The sequence below is a fragment of the Rhizophagus irregularis genome, chromosome 5 (assembly GCF_026210795.1).
Source record: "Rhizophagus irregularis chromosome 5, complete sequence".
In the NCBI taxonomy this organism is placed as follows: domain Eukaryota; kingdom Fungi; phylum Glomeromycota; class Glomeromycetes; order Glomerales; family Glomeraceae; genus Rhizophagus; species Rhizophagus irregularis.
The window spans coordinates 982,992-1,000,890 of record NC_089433.1 but is presented as its reverse complement, the minus strand read 5'-3'; the positions used below and the strand labels follow the sequence as shown (position 1 = coordinate 1,000,890).

At 28.3% G+C, this 17,899-nt stretch overlaps 3 protein-coding genes across 3 annotated transcripts; 2 read left to right on the top strand and 1 right to left on the bottom strand.

Moving 5' to 3' along the window:
• Positions 1-92: 92 nt before the first annotated feature.
• Positions 93-820, bottom strand: OCT59_024765 (uncharacterized protein; the record flags this gene model as incomplete). The annotated part of the gene is made up of 2 exons (XM_066133831.1): positions 93-472; positions 691-820. The coding sequence occupies 2 exons, from the start codon at positions 818-820 to the stop codon at positions 93-95; spliced, it is 510 nt and encodes a 169-aa protein (XP_065991658.1).
• A 4,870-nt stretch (positions 821-5,690) lies between these two features.
• OCT59_024764 (uncharacterized protein) lies at positions 5,691-8,599 on the top strand (the record flags this gene model as incomplete). The annotated part of the gene is made up of 11 exons (XM_025330184.2): positions 5,691-6,173; positions 6,255-6,305; positions 6,400-6,451; positions 6,530-6,724; positions 6,806-7,068; positions 7,530-7,565; positions 7,643-7,853; positions 8,037-8,228; positions 8,295-8,414; positions 8,488-8,525; positions 8,582-8,599. The coding sequence occupies 11 exons, from the start codon at positions 5,691-5,693 to the stop codon at positions 8,597-8,599; spliced, it is 1,659 nt and encodes a 552-aa protein (XP_025183177.2).
• A 164-nt stretch (positions 8,600-8,763) lies between these two features.
• On the top strand, positions 8,764-9,127 carry OCT59_024763 (uncharacterized protein; the record flags this gene model as incomplete). Its single annotated transcript, XM_066133815.1, has 3 exons — positions 8,764-8,766; positions 8,842-8,905; positions 8,967-9,127. 3 exons carry the CDS (start codon positions 8,764-8,766, stop codon positions 9,125-9,127), a joined length of 228 nt encoding a protein of 75 aa, XP_065991657.1.
• Between the last annotated feature and the right edge of the window lie 8,772 nt (positions 9,128-17,899).

The window sequence follows — 17,899 nt, the reverse complement described above, 5'->3', positions numbered from 1 at the left end:
CATTGTGATAATACAATTAATTAATAATAATGATACAAATACAATGTTCCTCTCTTGCCTCAAAATCAGCATTATGAAAATTTACCATAGTCCTAATACTTATACATTCCATTATCATAATAATTAACAAATTTAGCTACATGATCCTGAACCCAATTTAAAACCCTCATCAAATAATTACAACCATCATACCTATTATATGCACACCAAATTAATGATCTATGACATCGATGGACCAGCTTAACAGAATTATGCACATGGCCACACAAACAACCAAAATTATTATCATCACAGTAATAAAATACGTATGGATCAATTCCCGGATCAGTCAAGATATCTGTGCTTAATTGACCCAACATCCCTTCAGAGTAAGAATAAGCTGGAGCAATAGGACTCTGCCTATTAGCAATCAATTGATCCACATACGCCTCAAAATCAGCTAGAGCATGATCCCTAGCTCGAACTTCATAACCTACAAAATAGATTTTTTCAAAAGTTAGTGAAAAATGCCATTACTGTATCGGTTGTTGAGTGCCTATGCTGGTCCTGAAAGTTGGCTACCATGTACCAAAAAGCTAAGTAGGCATGTCATCATCATAGACACAAACCAGGGATCAACTGGAAACTCAAATCGATACACCACTTGAATGTACCTACTAGACACTTCTTACATCATTAAAGAATACCTACCAGTACTAGAGATCCCTCTAACCTCGTTTTGATAATTCCTAGCTCTTATCTCACCTCTCACCACCCTTTTACATTCACCCATGAAACCATGGTGAAGTCTACGGGTTCGTTGACGTGGCTGTTGTGGCATCTATCAATGAAACCAAAATGGATTATACCGATGTACGCTAATCTACAAAATAGATTTTATCAAAAGTTAGTGAAAAATGTCATTGCTGTATCGGTTGTTGAGTGCCCATGCTGGTCCTGAAAGTTGGCTACCATGTACCAAAAAGCTAAGTAGGCATGTCATCATCATAGACACAAACCAGGGATCAACTGGAAACTCAAATCGATACACCACTTGAATGTACCTACTAGACACTTCTTACATCAAAGAATACCTACCAGTACTAGATCCTTTAACATTGTAATATCCAAAAAGTAGGAAAAAAAATAAATATAAAAAAACGAATAAATAAATAAGAAGAATAAATAAGTAATAAAATAAAACGAATAAAGAGAAAAGAAAACGCAAGAAGAGGAAAATAAAATAAAGAAATAAATACCAGTGAAATGATGTCATTACGGACCGGTTGAAGTTATGAGATATCAGACGTTATTACGGAAATGGTTGAAGTTATTAAATGTTATCCGGAAATGGTTTTGAGATATTTGATAATACCTAGATATTATTTGCATGAAAAAAAGTATTCATTTGCGTGACGTGAAAAAATTGTTTGTGCGTGAAAAAAAAGTATTTATTTGCGCATGAAAAAAAAGTATTTAGTTGTGTGAAAAGTTGAGTTACCTTTTTTCTAAAGGATCGAAGAATAGGAGAGAGATGTATATTAAAAAAAAAGAAAAAGGATTGTATAAATATTGTATAAACTTTGTATATGAATGATATCAATGTTTGTAATCGATTACTCAACAATATTACAAACAATAGTTACAATACGTACGGTTAAATCGGAAAATTCAACATAAGATGACTCATGATTATATTGTAGCTTTTAACTACTTAATCATGACGAGTCATGTTTGCTATATATCTTCAACTTATTAACAACCTATACTTATAATGGGAGACAGACACAAGCCACCAACTTCATTGTATATACATAAATTAAATATAGCATACAGTTAATAATAGACGCGTTATTTGTTAATACTGAGAATTTATTTTTTATTTTTGTTTGTTATATTTATATTCTTTTTACCGTATGGCGATTTATAAAATCGCCGCTGGATGTTTTTAAGAAATTTAAATAGCGTGTTGAAAAAACTTTATTATTAAATTTTGTGGAAAAAAGTGATTTTGTTTCAGTAGTTGACTACCGTCTTCGTAGTAGACACCATTCTTGTTGAGTTTTTTAATAAAAAAATTTAAATAATAAACATAATAATAACAAAATGCTTAAAAGACTTTCTTTATTTCCGTTATCTAAAACTGTTTTTACATGAAAAAGGAATAAAAAACTATTAGTTGTATAAAAAACTAATAGTATTAAGTAATAAATTATTAAAGTATCGGCTCATCCTCCTAACAACATAAACTTTTACTGTAGAGCTTTTTAAAACGACAAGCATGAATTAACAGTAATACAGTTATTAATAGACGCTTGGACTTTGTAGATTGCACATTCAGATGATACCAATAATTCGATAAGACAAAGTCATCTTTCAACCTTTCGGTAGCATAGTGAAGACCCTTGGTAGAGGATAGGAATTAGTATAGGTTAGGTGTTTGATCACCACCTTAATGTTGCGAATGAAGAATTTGTACTGTACAAACGTTAACGACCTATTATACGATTTTTTGTTTCAATAATTAATTATAGTTAGCAACTAAGAGACTTAATTTATACATTTAATTGATCTAAAATTTGATCCATAATTTACGTAACATTATTACTTGTATAACATTTTGTTTTAAAGTTTTATTATAATTTACAATATCTCTTGATTTGAATTCATTTTTTTTTAGAAGCTTGTGATTTCAAATATTTCATTATTTTCGTTATATTACATGCCTTTGCCATGTATTTCTTTATTCTTTGAAGTTTTTTAAATAATTCCTCCTTATAAAATGTTTTATCCGTAATTTTGTAAGAACTCTGTGAATATGATATATTTACGGAAAAAATAACTAAAAATCTAAGCATTTGAGGCTATAAATTCCGTGAATAAGATACGATTAGCAATAAAATATAAGCAGACAAATAAAATTTCACATATACGCATTATTTATCACATGATAAACAGTTGACTTATTATTATATTGTCCTATAAATGATCTATCACTGGAGTCATCATCATTTCATCATTCCATTCATTTGCTGCTGATTCTATAGCTTGGAACGTTTTATTTTTCCTGCTTTACAACGCATATTATAATATAACTTTGAAAAATGAAGAAAAGAATTTTACATTTTTCTGGTGCGCGGTATTGTAAGAAAGATAAAGCTGGGTTTTGATCGGCTTTTAAAATTTATTTTTATATCTCCCAAAAGGAACATAAAAAAAAACTCTCATATTTGGTAATGTTTTAAGCGAGCGTGGTTTTAAGGTGATAGCATATTGTCAGATCCAGCAGATAGTGTCCATCTTAGAAAGGCGTTAGGTTGATATAAGAAGAATTTGATTTCAGAATCTGAACTCAAGTATTTGGAAGAACAAAAGTTGGGATATTGTCTTGGAGTAATGATCATAAAGTTGTTGTTTCATAGCGAGTCAGGTACGTCTGTTAAGATGTTTTTACAGTTATAACAACTTTGTATTTATAGTATTCTACTAGTTCATAAGATCTTCTTCAATTAATCCTGCTGCGAACCAAGTTAATATAAGACAAAGAGATGCACACTTTTTCTGGATTCAGAGATTTCTTGTTGGATCTATTGTAAACTCTGCTAGGACCCGAGTTATATACGGTATCAGGACATTTCGCCGAAAGCCATTTCGCCGAAAGGACGTTTCGCCGAAAAATAGGGCCAACATTATGCAGAATTATAAATAACTCAGGCCAGAGATTATTTTTCGGCGAAATGGCTTTCGGCGAAATGTCCTGATACCGTTATATACAATACATAGGAGATCAGCACACATTTACTATTAGCTCTACGCATTTCTTCAGGGACGCACTATGTAATGCTGGCCGGCATTATGCACAAATGGAAGTGATCTACATGATTTTGGCTCATTCTAAGCAAATAACCAGGACCTGAATAGCTCGGGGTCCTACTCTGCTATACTAAACATTTGTTCACTTGGAACATTGTAGATCTTTTGATTTTGCCTTCCAATGTGCAAGTATATCAACCTTTTCAATAGGCGAACTTCTTCAAGAGAATTATCATCATCTGTAAATACACCAAATTTTGATGACTTATACGACTCTTTTTATCTGCCGTTCATTAATAACTATAGATGTGTTAGTTAATGTTTCATTTGTATTTGAAAAACTAGTTTGCGACCTTTAATTGGTATTAGGATTATTAGGAAATGAAATTACTAAAGTAATTTCTGAAAAATCAGACGAAAAAATAATTATATTGCGCCATTAATAGTTAGTCTAACCAAAGAATTAAGTTTATGTAAGGATTTTGATATTCAATTTTAGTCTAGCGTGTTTATTTATTATACTGGATTAAGCATGTATTTTTCAAGGTAATTTAAAATATTTAAATTTTCTATGTAAATTGTAATGCACCACGAATTACTAGACATGATATATGGGAAGTTGCATTTTTGAGAAAGAAAAATATTTTACCATTATCGAAAAAAGATTATTCTTAGGCTAATTATACATGATCACACTATTATTGATCAAACAATAACAAAAAAATCTATCCATCCAGAATAAAATATTATAAGAACTTATTCATTTTTCACTTTTTGTCTCTAAAAATATGTAAGATAAAAGTTAAACATATTAATAAATGCTGGAATATAATAACAATAAGGATAGAGGGAAGTAGGTCCAAGCCGAACAATTAGATTTAGTGATCGTCAGTTCAATTTACTTTTTTGGAAATTTGTATAACGTCATGTGACTCGTTTGAAAGTCTGGGGTCCTATCGGTTAGGCTCACTCTGACTTGGTTTGGCTCGCAGAACTGCTAACTGAGTCGTTTCCATTCCTATAGTGAAGATAAAGAAGAGAGTGAGAGAGGAAAGTTCTCGTTTCCGTATTAGATGTTTTACTACCAAAATTTTAAGAGGGCAAAATTATACAGCTGGATTACCTCCATATTATCATGATTTAAACCGTGATAAAAGAACTTAACAATTAAAATTTGCAAGGTCTTAAACTAAAATTTAAATGCAAATAACAGAAACATATGAAATTTACAGTATATTATTTTAACATAAATGAATTATTTCTGGTAAGCAACCAGAAATATATATAGTGCATTTTATATACCAAGATAGACGTGCAACAGATTATATATTTAATTACTACAACTACAATGCAGGTGTGACTATGAGTACATAATATATCACGTAGTCATGTAGTCATGTAAAAAAAATATAATTACGTAGTTAGGTAGTACGTAATGGTAAAGTAGTTACATGTACTCGTAATCAGAAGCACGTTGTAGTTGTAGTAAAAAGCTAATAACCGCGTGCAACATCCAATGATTGATTGCAAATCATGTACAAATATGACATGTCTCATTATCTATACTAAAGAAGCTAAGTGTGTAACAAAACCTAACTTATACAGGCTAAATAATTCGCTATTTAATCATAGGCAACACATAAATATTTAGTCCTATATTGAATTTCAATTTTTACTTTATCGCTCGTAAATTTTTTTTGCACTGTTGTGGACTTGTAGCATATTACCAAATGAATGTGTTTAATTTGTTATTTTAAACATATTAAATGTATTTTCGATATTCTATATTCTTTTTTGTTTTTTTTTCTCAATTAATTATTATTAGTCCTTATACACTTGTTGGACGTATTGGTCACACCGCAAGTTATATGGACAATAAAATTTATTTTTTTGGTGGAATGACAAAAAAATATCCTGCTGGTACCAATGATTTTTTTTATTTAGACGTTTCAATACCTTTTAATTTGGATTCTACTTTACTAATAGTTGATTTAAGTAACGATGCTCGTCAAATTTATCCTCATTATAATGGGGTATCAACTATTTGTGGTCCTAACAAAGATACGATCTTTCTAATTTGTAGAGTTTCTAAAGAAAGTTTTTCTTATAGATTTATTAATAACAAAGAGTGGGTTCCGGGTACAGTAATCAGTAATGTTCAATGGTCATCAGCCGTCTGTAATAAAAATGGATCATATATATATATATATGGTTACCCTGATAATGTTAATAAATATATGATGACCATTAGTATAGATACTACCCACTGGAATACAGTATCGTATGAATTTAATATAACAAATTCTCTTGCTCCGGAGATCTTATTACCAGATGGAAGAATTGCTTATATCGGCGAAAGAATAAATGGTTTGTGGGTTAATGTACGACTATTTTGAATTATTTTTATCATTATTAGATACGTAATTATTTTAATTGACTGTATGTTTATTATATTAACGCAGTTTCGGAATATTTATATATATGATACCAATGATGGAACATGGAGAAATATGGTAAATAATTTCGTAAAGGAGAAGGGTATTTATGCCAATTTTTTATTCTCTGCTACTTAATGCACAAAACTTGTTACAACTCAATTATTCATAGAGTACAAGTGGAATTGAACCATCACTTAGAGCTTCACACACAGCGGTCTTAAGTATATATCAAAATTTAAAAATACATATATTAGATTTTAAATAAATATTTTTAATAAAATGGATTAAATAATTTCTAGCACAAGATGGTCTTATTATTATTTATGGAGGAATAAACAAAATGGGATCCCCTGTTCCCGATCAAATATCAGTTTTAGATACCAAAGTAGACCCCTTTACATGGTCCTTTCCTAATATCGATCCTGCACCTAGCTCTGCACCATTCAGTGATCATACGGCTACTCTTGTTGGAAATTATATGATTATTGCATTTGGTGAGAATGTTGTATTGATGAAGTCTTGCTTTACTTGAATTAAGTTTATTTAATTTTTCTTCAAATTATTATATTATTTAGGACATACTACTGACGATGTTTTTAGTGATCAGATTCATATGATTGATGTGAGCGAAAAAAATAATTATAAGTGGGTTAAAAGTTTTACTCCAATTATTACAAAAACAGCTAAATCGGCAATAATAGGTGGAACATCTGGTAGTATTGCAACTACTCCAAATAATACAAAAATAGCCTATCCAGCTAAATCACCTGGAGCAGATCATGCAGCAATAATAGGTGGAACAACTGGTGGTATTGCAACTGTAATAATTATTATATCTGTTAGTTACTTATTATATTGTAGAAAGAAAACTCTTATATATGCTCCCCAAGCTAAACATGCAATTAACTGTTAAGTTTTATAGAGTATTAGATGGGCGATAAATACACATATAACATGATGATTACATGAACATACTATGTATGACCAGACATTTTAACCTTTTTAATTTGCTTTTAATTATATATTATTGTATAGGGGAGGAGCAATATCACTTATTTTAGTATAGGTCAATGTATGATTGGTTTTAATTTTGCCACGTCAGTGGCAAAATTAGTAACCAATCATACATTGACCTATAAAATAAGTGATTTTGCCCCCTGTACAATAATATTATTATCGTTTGGAACTGACCATAACATTTAAAAGCTTAAAAAAGTTTATTTAAAAGTTTAATTTTTTACTGTTTATATTGAAAAAATGATTTACAAATTGTGCTTTTTTCTCTTGCTGACTCTTTAGTATTTTTATAATAATGCCACCACAAAAATCTCAAAAGTAATATTTATTTGTATTCATTCAGTTAATATTTTATTTTATTTTTTTTTTGCATTTTATTAAAGATTTTTTTTTAGAATAAAGAAACTTTCACATATATGGCCCCTACTGAAGAAAAAATAAAAAGTATGCAAACAGCAGCTCGTGGCAAAGCTACACATAATTCTACAAGTACTTGGACTAATGCACTTGAAACTTTTCGTAAGGATATTGGATTACCTGGAAAAATAGATGATGTGAATTCTAAAGAAGAGTTAGAGCGTCAACTTGTTTTATTTTTTGTTTCATGTAAGCAGCAAAATGGAGCTGAATATTCAGTACAATCAATAAAATCAGCAAGATTTGCTATTGCATGACATATCAACACATATTCTAAAATTCGTCCACAAGAAATTACAAATAAAAATATATATTCTGAATTATATAACGCAATTACTGGCAAGATCAAACTTTTAACTGATTAGGGATTAGGTGAAATACATGGTGCAGATGCTTTTACTCAAGATGAGATTAGGAAAATTATTAATCATCCCACAATGCAACCAGATTTACCAAAAGGACTTATACGACACATATTTTGGCATAATACTTTTGAATTAGCTCTTCGAGGTGGAGAGCATTATAATCTAAAGATACAACAATTTAAAAAAAGAAAGGATGGTGGTATTGACGTTACATTTTATAGATCTAAGTGTAATTAGAGATCTTTAAGTGAATCTAATTCTAAAGCTGAAGTAATTTCAATACCTGCTGATAATGCTGTTATTCAAGATTATGAGCTTTATTTTAGTAAAAGACCACCAATTTGTGAAGATGCATTTTACTTGCAACCTTGCAACAATAATGAAGGTAATTATTTATTATGTAGTAAATTATTATTTTTTTTTACCTTTCTTTTAATTTCAAATAGTTGAGTTTACAGGTTATTGGTTCAAATCTGCTCAAATGAGAGAAAAATCGGTAAAAGGACTTATGAAAGAAATTGCAACAATAACTGAAATCGATTGTGATAAAAGAAAGTTCACAAATCATAGTGGACAAAAAACCTTTATTCAAATTTCAAAAAGTGAAGGAATTAGTGATAATGATGTGATGTCTGTGTCACGGCATAAAAATCCTCACTCTTTGGCTTATTATGAACGTCCCAAGTCTATATTGCAGCAAAATACATTATCGCAAATTAATTCTTTAATTTATAATGGTAAGAAAAGAATTGCACCTGTGGTTTTAATGTAAAAGTAATATACAATATATTTATTATTTTTCTTTTCATTAGATACATTATTGTCAAATGACAAAAACTGCAAATTCTTTTTCTTCAGCCTTAGAAATTTTTAATGGTAAGATTTAAATTATGAACTAATAATTCTTATGGTATAAAAAATTTTATTTTTTTTTTAGAATCACGGTCACCACTTCAGCAGCTCAACTCAAATGATTTAAACGAATTAAATGATGATCAACAAAATCAAGAAATTAACGGAAATGATGAGACCATTAAAAAAATTCTCCATGGGAATGTTTTTCAGAATTGTAATATTACATTTAATGTGAATAAATGATTTTTATACGAATTTTATTATATGTACACTTATAAATAGCTTATTTTAATAATATAAAGTATAAATAGCTTATATAAAGTATAAATGGTTTATTATGATATTATAAAGTATAAATAAAATATCTAAAAATATAGTATGTTATGATCATATGTACCTGAACGATAATCTGTAATAGTAACTTTTTATTTTTTTTTTAAAAAAAAATATTGTTTAATTAAAAAAATATATCAGGAAGTTTTCAGATTTAAAATAAAAAAAAAAGCAATTATTCAGAGTGATGTTTTACATAAATCCTAAAATTTAATCGATATCGTTAAAATAATCCTAACGATATCATTTGATATTTATTACGGTTCGAAACTGGGTTGAAAACTAAATTTTTAATGAAACTTATATCTGAAACTCGATATGGAACGAGTAAACTTTGATATTTTAAATATGATAAACGTGATGCTGACCGAATATAAGAGTAATTTTATTGCTATAAATAATACTTAGTAGTTATTCTACTGGATCACTATAAGAACAAGAAGAAAAATGCGAAATTTTAATTTACACCATTCTTTTCACAAGTAGTTTCTGAAAGAGGCGATAAGTTAGGTGACTGTAGCTGATGATTATTATTGTTGATAAAAAAGTAAACACTGGGTGATCTGGTTCCATTATTCGATTTTTTTGTAATCTTACTAGTATGTCAAATATATTCTTTATAAGCCATAAGCACAAAAAGTATATACAAAAGTGATCATTAGAATATACAAAAATATATATTAAGATATTAACTTCATACCGGGTTACCGGCGTATTGGTTATTAAAAAATTATCTAAATTAGGAAAGTTTTACCGCGTACAAACAGAGAAGCAATTTAAATACGTATCGATAAAAGCAGAGGATTTTTCAAGGATGGGCTATTTCGGTACGAGTTTAAACAAACATTTTGCAAGATGGTACGATGGTAAATTGAATACGAAAGCAAGTAAAGAAAGAGATAAATGGCAACTTATCAGAGATAAAGCAGTTTAAGAAGAGATGGAGAGTGGAAGACCGTGAATAATTTAGTGTAGTTTTAGTTGGAGCCACGTGATTTCACGTTATAAAATTTATCAACAAAAACAAGTAGAACCTTTAACTAATTCAATCAGTTTTTTCAGTGGTTTTAGCTGTTGCGATAGATGGAATGGATAACTTCGATCTGATTTGTTTTGTTAGGAATTCTGAAAAATTTAATTGATTTTAAAAGTTTGGATTATGTTAAAAACTATTAAAGTTTTTTTCTTTTCTTTCTATTATTTTATTTTTTTCAATTTTTTTTTGCTTATTTATATCTTTTCATAGATCTCGGATCACACTATACTTTTTAGGAGAAACTAAATCATATAACGGTGATATACACTAGATTTTTCTCATTTAGATAATATTTTTAATATTATGTTTGGAAGTATAAATAACCAAAGATAATGATTATCGGTTTCTCTAGTCCTACAGTACATGTAATGCAAAAGGATCACATAGGACCGCAGTCTTTTATGGTGCTCATAATCATGGCGGCCTTCAAAGACCCATTAATATTATAATTAGTCAGTTATATCTTATCTTTTTAAAAAAAGAAAGAAAATGCATAATTAGCAAATGTTAAAGAAATAAAATGATCAAAAAAAATCTATCCATGTACGGAAAGCCTATATTTCTAAGGTCCGAATAGTCCCTAAAAAAAGACACATTTTATAAAAAAGTTAAATAAAGAAATTAAAAAAAAAGATAGTACGTACTACTTTTACCGTTAAAATAAAAAAAAAATAAAAATAAAAATAAAAATTTGTAATATGGTCCAATCTAACAAAGACTACTAGGTTGTATATGAGTGTGTGTCTGAATCTTAGTTTTTTTTTTTGTTGGTAACACGCATTTCTTTATTAATCGTTTTAGTACTTTAAAACACATTTAAAAAATACATAGAAATAAAATAAAGTTTTAAATCTACCTATTAACACAACACTATTGTAACAATTTGGCAATTATATTTTATAAAGCCAATCTCTGATATAAACACAGTACAAAAAAATTTTTTTTTTTTTTTTAGTTTAAATACCATTTACAAATATTTTTAACCCGAAATAAACCAATAGATAAAATTTAAAATTTAAAATATATTTTTTGGATTAAATATGATTACATATTTTTTATATTTTTTATAAAATAAAGTAAGGTAAAAATTTCATTTCTGATAACTTTATTTTACAAAAATGGTGTTTTTATATAAAGTACATAACCTAAAAAGAGGAATTTATTATAGAAATGAGATAATTGAGAATAATTCACATTTGAGATATTCTTAATTTACCTTTCGTAGCGCTTCCTTTACCGCTTCAAACGTGGTTTTTCCCGTATCAGAGTCATAGGATGAGTATAGTTTTGCCCTGGTGGCAGCTAAGTTGGCGTAATATACCGGAGGTACCTATTTAAATTATTTAAATATAATACGAAATTTATCATTTACTGCATATAATGATAATAAATGCAATTTAAAATCTTACCAAAGATACTGAACGCGTACAACGCGCATAAGTATGACAGAGATTATAAGTTAACGTTTGTAACCTAAATTATTAATTATATATTAGTTACGTATAACAATTAATTATTATAATTAGATTAAATTGACTTAACCTATTTGCATCAAATTCGTTTTCGTCATATAAAACTTGATAGTGAGTTGGACGAGACGTCCCCATTATTCCAGCATGACTTAATAAATCTGGTAAGAATTTAAAGTCATTTAGAAATGCTACAAAATTTATATATCAATGCAAAATTTAATTACTTACAAAAATCAAATTCAAACGGATGTGTAATGTCTGTTTCGATAACGGTACCAGGAGGACAATTTCCTGTTCTATCATAATTTTGTCTATCTATTGGGAAAAAACGTGTGTGGCGTCTCTTCTTTACCAAAACAAACGTGATAGTGGGCTTATAATTAGCCTCAAGACTATGACACGCGTCTGTAATAATTAAATAGATTAACGAAAAGCATGAATAAAATCTAAGAATAATATGTGCCAATTACCTTTAATTGCGGTTAGTTCACTCTCTAACACATCTATATATCGACTCTTTGAAACTCCGTCTCGGTAAAATAAAATTTTTTTAGGTTTTAACCTATGAGTTTGATAAAATGTTCTTAACAATTCTTTAACCATATTTTCTAAATCTACTATTATTTCGGCATGACCGGTTTGAACTCTAAGTGACGCTATATAATGTGACGCCCTAGCATTCATAGAACCACATAAGGCAGCGTAAGATAGACTTTTGTAATCACCTGAAGAGATATGCGAGAAACATAAATATATTAGTAAAATAATTCACATGAAAAAAAAAAAATACAATTTACCAAGTGAAGAATTAGTAATGTCAGCGCCCATCAAAATAGTAGGTTGATCTGCCACAAATTTAATATGTTCAGGAATAAGGAATGAATTCTCTCCTCCAAGTTTAACGTTCATCTTTAGGCAAACGTTCGCATAATATTGTCTTTTCCCTCTAAAAATATTATTACTTAGGATACACTGTGTTGCGATACCAATAACTGTATCACTAACACGTTTAATTTCGGCATATAAAGCTGATTTATATCGGAGAATACAAAGAATAAGCTGTGGTTTAACCCTCGCCTTTTCTTTAGCCATAAACCAGGCTTTTTTTAGTGATTCCTCAGTATTTTCTGAAGGATCAACGTGACATATAGGAGGATCCCTCATTACGATATTCTATTATAGGTGATTAGAAACTTGAATGATTCATACGAAAAAGGGTTGATATCATTTAACTTACCATTCCCATATCATTACATGTAGTAATTAATTCTCTCAGGAAATGTTTAATAGCTTGATTAGGTAATTCTCTTTCATTTGAAAAGGCTAAAACTGACCATGAACCGAGGGTAGCACCTGTTGCTACTCTTTTATTTTTTAAATCCCATACTCCGTGTTTTGGTTCAATACGATTCTCCCTTGATGTTGGATGGTACTGAATTGTTGGAGTGGGGAGAATCCTAGCGTTTACCTGTAAATCCGTGTTATTGAAGATACATTCCTATGATGCAATAATAATATTTCAAACTTACCACAGTCATATTGTTTGATACTGCCATCCCGAATTGTTTAAGGTATTCATTATTTCGATAATCTAATATATTGAGACCAGCCTGGATCTTATTTGCCCGAGTGCTTGGAGGTTGACAAGTAAATTTATACATTTCAGCTGTTTGTATTTCATTCAATTTCTGTATGTATCGTTGCCCCTATACAAAATAAACATGATAAAAAAAAAATTCTTATATGGTATCACCAGATGAATATGTAGTTACCGGAATTACGTCACAAACTTCTATCGGAAGATAATAATTTTTCCCTACAACAACGCAAGGAAGAAATGGGTATAATAAACGTCTATTGTATTCTTTTTGAAAATAGGTTGTCACATTGATCTTATTTCTATTAAACATAGTATTTGAAGCTGAACTTTGAGTTAATTTTTCAATCTTAAATTTTCGTCTATTTTCTGGTATATGATTATCACTTATCCTAAGATTTTTTATTATTTTTTCAATTTTTTGATGGTCCCTTTCTGATAGTCCTCTACGTAGATCATCTGGAGATCTAAGACGCAATATTTTTGCAATCATCTGAATAAGTGGACCACCTTCATAGAAAGTGGTAGCACTTGAATCTATGTTTATCATCATTTTGCCCCTTGTAGGACGTACTAATTGGTAATACCCTGGCCAAGCCTCTATACCCCCAAAGAGGGGTCTAGCTCCCTGCGAAGTATAAAATAAATTACGTATAGTAGGATGGTTTATAGAAATCTCGTGACTGATAATGGTGCCCATTGCCGTTATTGCTTATAACATGAATATGATTATAATCCATTATGAGATTAATTCTTATTAAAAGAAAGAAGAGAAAAAGAAAAAACTTACCCCTTTTGCAATTCCAGGTCATATTGCCTTTTGCGTGTAAAAATCGGAATAGGTCATCCATAAAAATATCTCTAGTTTTTCTTATCCTAATTGTAAATCTTCGAAATGGACGTTTACTACCCATGGGCGCGTTGTCCTCTTCTAATTCTACCTAATTATGATAATTAAACTTAATAATTTAAAAAGTCAAAAAAAAAAAGTAAAAAATGAAATTCAAGATATTTTACGTATTTTACGTCAAAACTACTGTCTTGAAATGGTAATGACTTGTGTGTAAACATATTTCTTGTTCCTACAAACATTTGTTATTAGTTAGTAAGTATCTATTTCCTTCTTTTAAATACAAGCATATATTTAAACATCATATAGCATTGATAATTTTTTAAAAAAAGAATTACATAATACAATTTTGGTATCTTTATATTATAAATTACATTCGTTTTGCATTATTCAATATTTGGATATTTGTAACAAAAAACATATATCCTTTTTTTATAAAATGAATACATACCATCAAATACTGGTTTTACGCCTCCAAGGACTCTTTGGTTTTCCTCTGAAAAATGGTTAAATACTTTCCTATTTAATCGCAGAGAGACCTTAGGGAATATCGTTACATAATAATGTATAATTTTCATGTCCGGTATCTTAGTAACTTCAAAGAAGTTTGTCCGAACTCTTATCGGTACTCCTTTATTACCGAAACCTGGTCTTTTTGCAATTTGAAAAGTTTCTTTTGACATATAAAATTAGCGAAGAGAATATGATAATAAAAAAAAATTATTTTTTAATTTCTTTTTTGTGAATTGAGATAAAAGGAAAATATTGAAAGTTATCAAAATATTTAATTTTTTTTTTTTAGTAAGCACAATAATTGTGTACGAAGAATAAAGTTTGGGGTTAGTCAACAAAAATTTAGGGTGATCTGATGATCGCTAACCAAAAATAAAAAAAAAAATATTTAAAATGTTGAATGGGTACCAATCAGCCCAAATCGGGTACCGATCACAGATAAGTAAATTCTTGTTCATAATGAAATTTTGAAATGATGAGTAGATGAAAAGATTAATGGGGAAGGTACTATTGATTTTTCTGATTTTAATAAATTTAGTAATTTAGAAATGGAGAATCGAAAATTTATAGAATTTGTTTAAAAATTAAATTATTTTTTTTTTTAAAAAAAAAAATTTTAAAATAGTTTTTTTTAAAAAAAGTTTTACGTAAAATTGATAATTCAAACATTAGTCGTTAACGCTTGTAAATCTATTAATTCAAATAAAGTTAATTTTTAATATAATAGACTTAAATGGTCAGTTTTGCAATATTCTAATGAAGGAAATTTGAGGGATTATTTGAAAATCGAACTCATTACATTACGGACTACAAATTACACATGGTATTACTCGTGATTAATGTATTTACATTCCGAAAAAGTAGTTCATGGTAAGTAAAATTTTTAGATTTTTAATTTATTCTTTGGTATATCTGGTTTATTCTAACACCTTGGTTAATATTTATTATTGTTCAATCATCAATACATCCAAAAAATAGATTATATTGAACCACAGTATCTTCGCAATCCAAGTTATGAGCGAAACATGAAATCGAATATTTATAGCTTGGGTGTTCTTTTATGGGAATTATCAAGCGGACGTCCTCCATTTTTTTTTGACTATAAACAAAGGCATTTGATTTAGATCATATAAAAAATGAACTTCTAAATGGAACCAGTTCAAAAGTGGAGAGTGTAGGAAATTTTCAAGTTGGGTATGTAAATTTTAAATTTTTTATTAATTCTATTGCCTATGTATAGCAAGTAAGGACACGCTGCACAAGTGCTCTTGTTTTTTTTAAAGTTTCTTGAATATAAAATTATTTTTAATTAGATATTAGATAAGCCATTTATCAAACTATAGCCACATTTGTATGTTATTTCACGATATTGCTTGTATAATTTTTTTACTTATCTTTTTTTAAACGCCCGAAATAAGAAACCTGGATCGCATTATAAATTGTATTATAGTACTGTATTATGGCCATAATTATGTAATGAGAAAATACGAAATAATAAGTTTTTTAATCTAGTAATTACTAAATTTCTTACATGTTCTTGTCTTCTTGATAATAAAATCATTAACATTAAGATTAATAAATGTGACAAGTAGTGTAATGTAGTGGCATCAAATCCACAATATCACTATCTTATTATCATAATTTTATATAAAACAAATTATATCTTTTTTTAGAATTTTATGGTTTTTTTTAGATTTTTTGCTATTTAAAGACAAATGAGAAAAAACGATAAAATAATTCTCAAAAAAATTTCACCCTTATTATTTAATTTCCTTCAAAATCCTTAAATTGGTCGCCAAATACATCTTTGTAATTCTTGATTTAGTTTGGTACCTTCCCTATTTACTTTGATTTCATCATTTCGGGTATTTTGTTGCCACCACTGTCTTATTCCTCTGAATTCCTCTTTAAAGCATCAACAAATTCATTGGTAATTTGCTTCAATTCTTACTAAATTAAATGCTTCCTCTTTGTATCAATACTTTCCGATTTAGAAGAGAAATAACTGAATTACAAATATTTATTAGATATAAATCACTGTTAAAAGCTTTATCAAAGGGTTTAACTATTCCTTCTTCTTAACACAGATTTCTCAATTGCTTTTATCATAAAATCTTCATTATAATAATATTCTGCTTACCATTAATTTTAATTATTTTTTTTGAAACACGCCTCATTACGCCTCATTATTATTTGATATATATAATCAAAGTTCTACTTTTAGAAATCTCTTCCTTAAATAAATATCATCCATAACTATTAGAAAATGTATATAATACAAGTTATACTTACATATCTACATATCTTTATTCTCTACATTTATAAGTAAAATCTATGTTATTAGTACTATTCTTTTACTTTTATTAATATCTTTTATTATTAGTGCATTTAAAATTTAGACTGTTTCACATAAAAATTTTTAAACAAAAAATCTAATGGGTGTTTAAAGAATATATCTAAAATTGGGTATAATATAATGAGTAGTTCACAATACATTAAATTATTTCCTAATTAATTGGTTATATTGCGGAGTAATTTCGAAAATTGCACGTGATTCTGATCGGCACATTGCAGTAATCTTGCCATTGACATATAAAGATGAATCATAAAAAAAGATAATCAACTTATTCATTTTTTTTTTCAAAAATAGAAAAGTATTGTCAAAGTGCAAGTTGATAATTATTTAAAATTAAGATGTTATTAACGCTATAGTTTATGAATTGGAAGTTAAATGTAATGTATTTATATTTTATTACTATGCACACCGGAAACACTTGTTTCAGATGTTGTCAAAGATAGAGTCTTCTCACACATCCATTTTCAAAAAAAAAAAATACTCAAAATTTTCACTAAATAATATACCTAATAATATACTTAGAAAATTTAATAAGGTAAACGTAAAACTTTCTTCACTTACTACGTTGATTTTAGACGAAAACGACCACTATTTCATTACTCATAAATCATGAAATCTTTATTTATTTAGTACTCGTAAAAATAAACTTAATAAATATGAAATTAATATACAATTTTATTAAGAAACTCTTTTAAAATGCAAAATTATTATTAATCCAGGTATAAAATTGTCAGAGTTCTAGTTAAAAGCTTAAAATATTATTGGTTATCATCATTAATATTTCTAATATTTCTAATACAACAACCAAATTTTTATTTCCCAAATTAAATTCTTTATTAACTTTTTGAGTTATGCTTT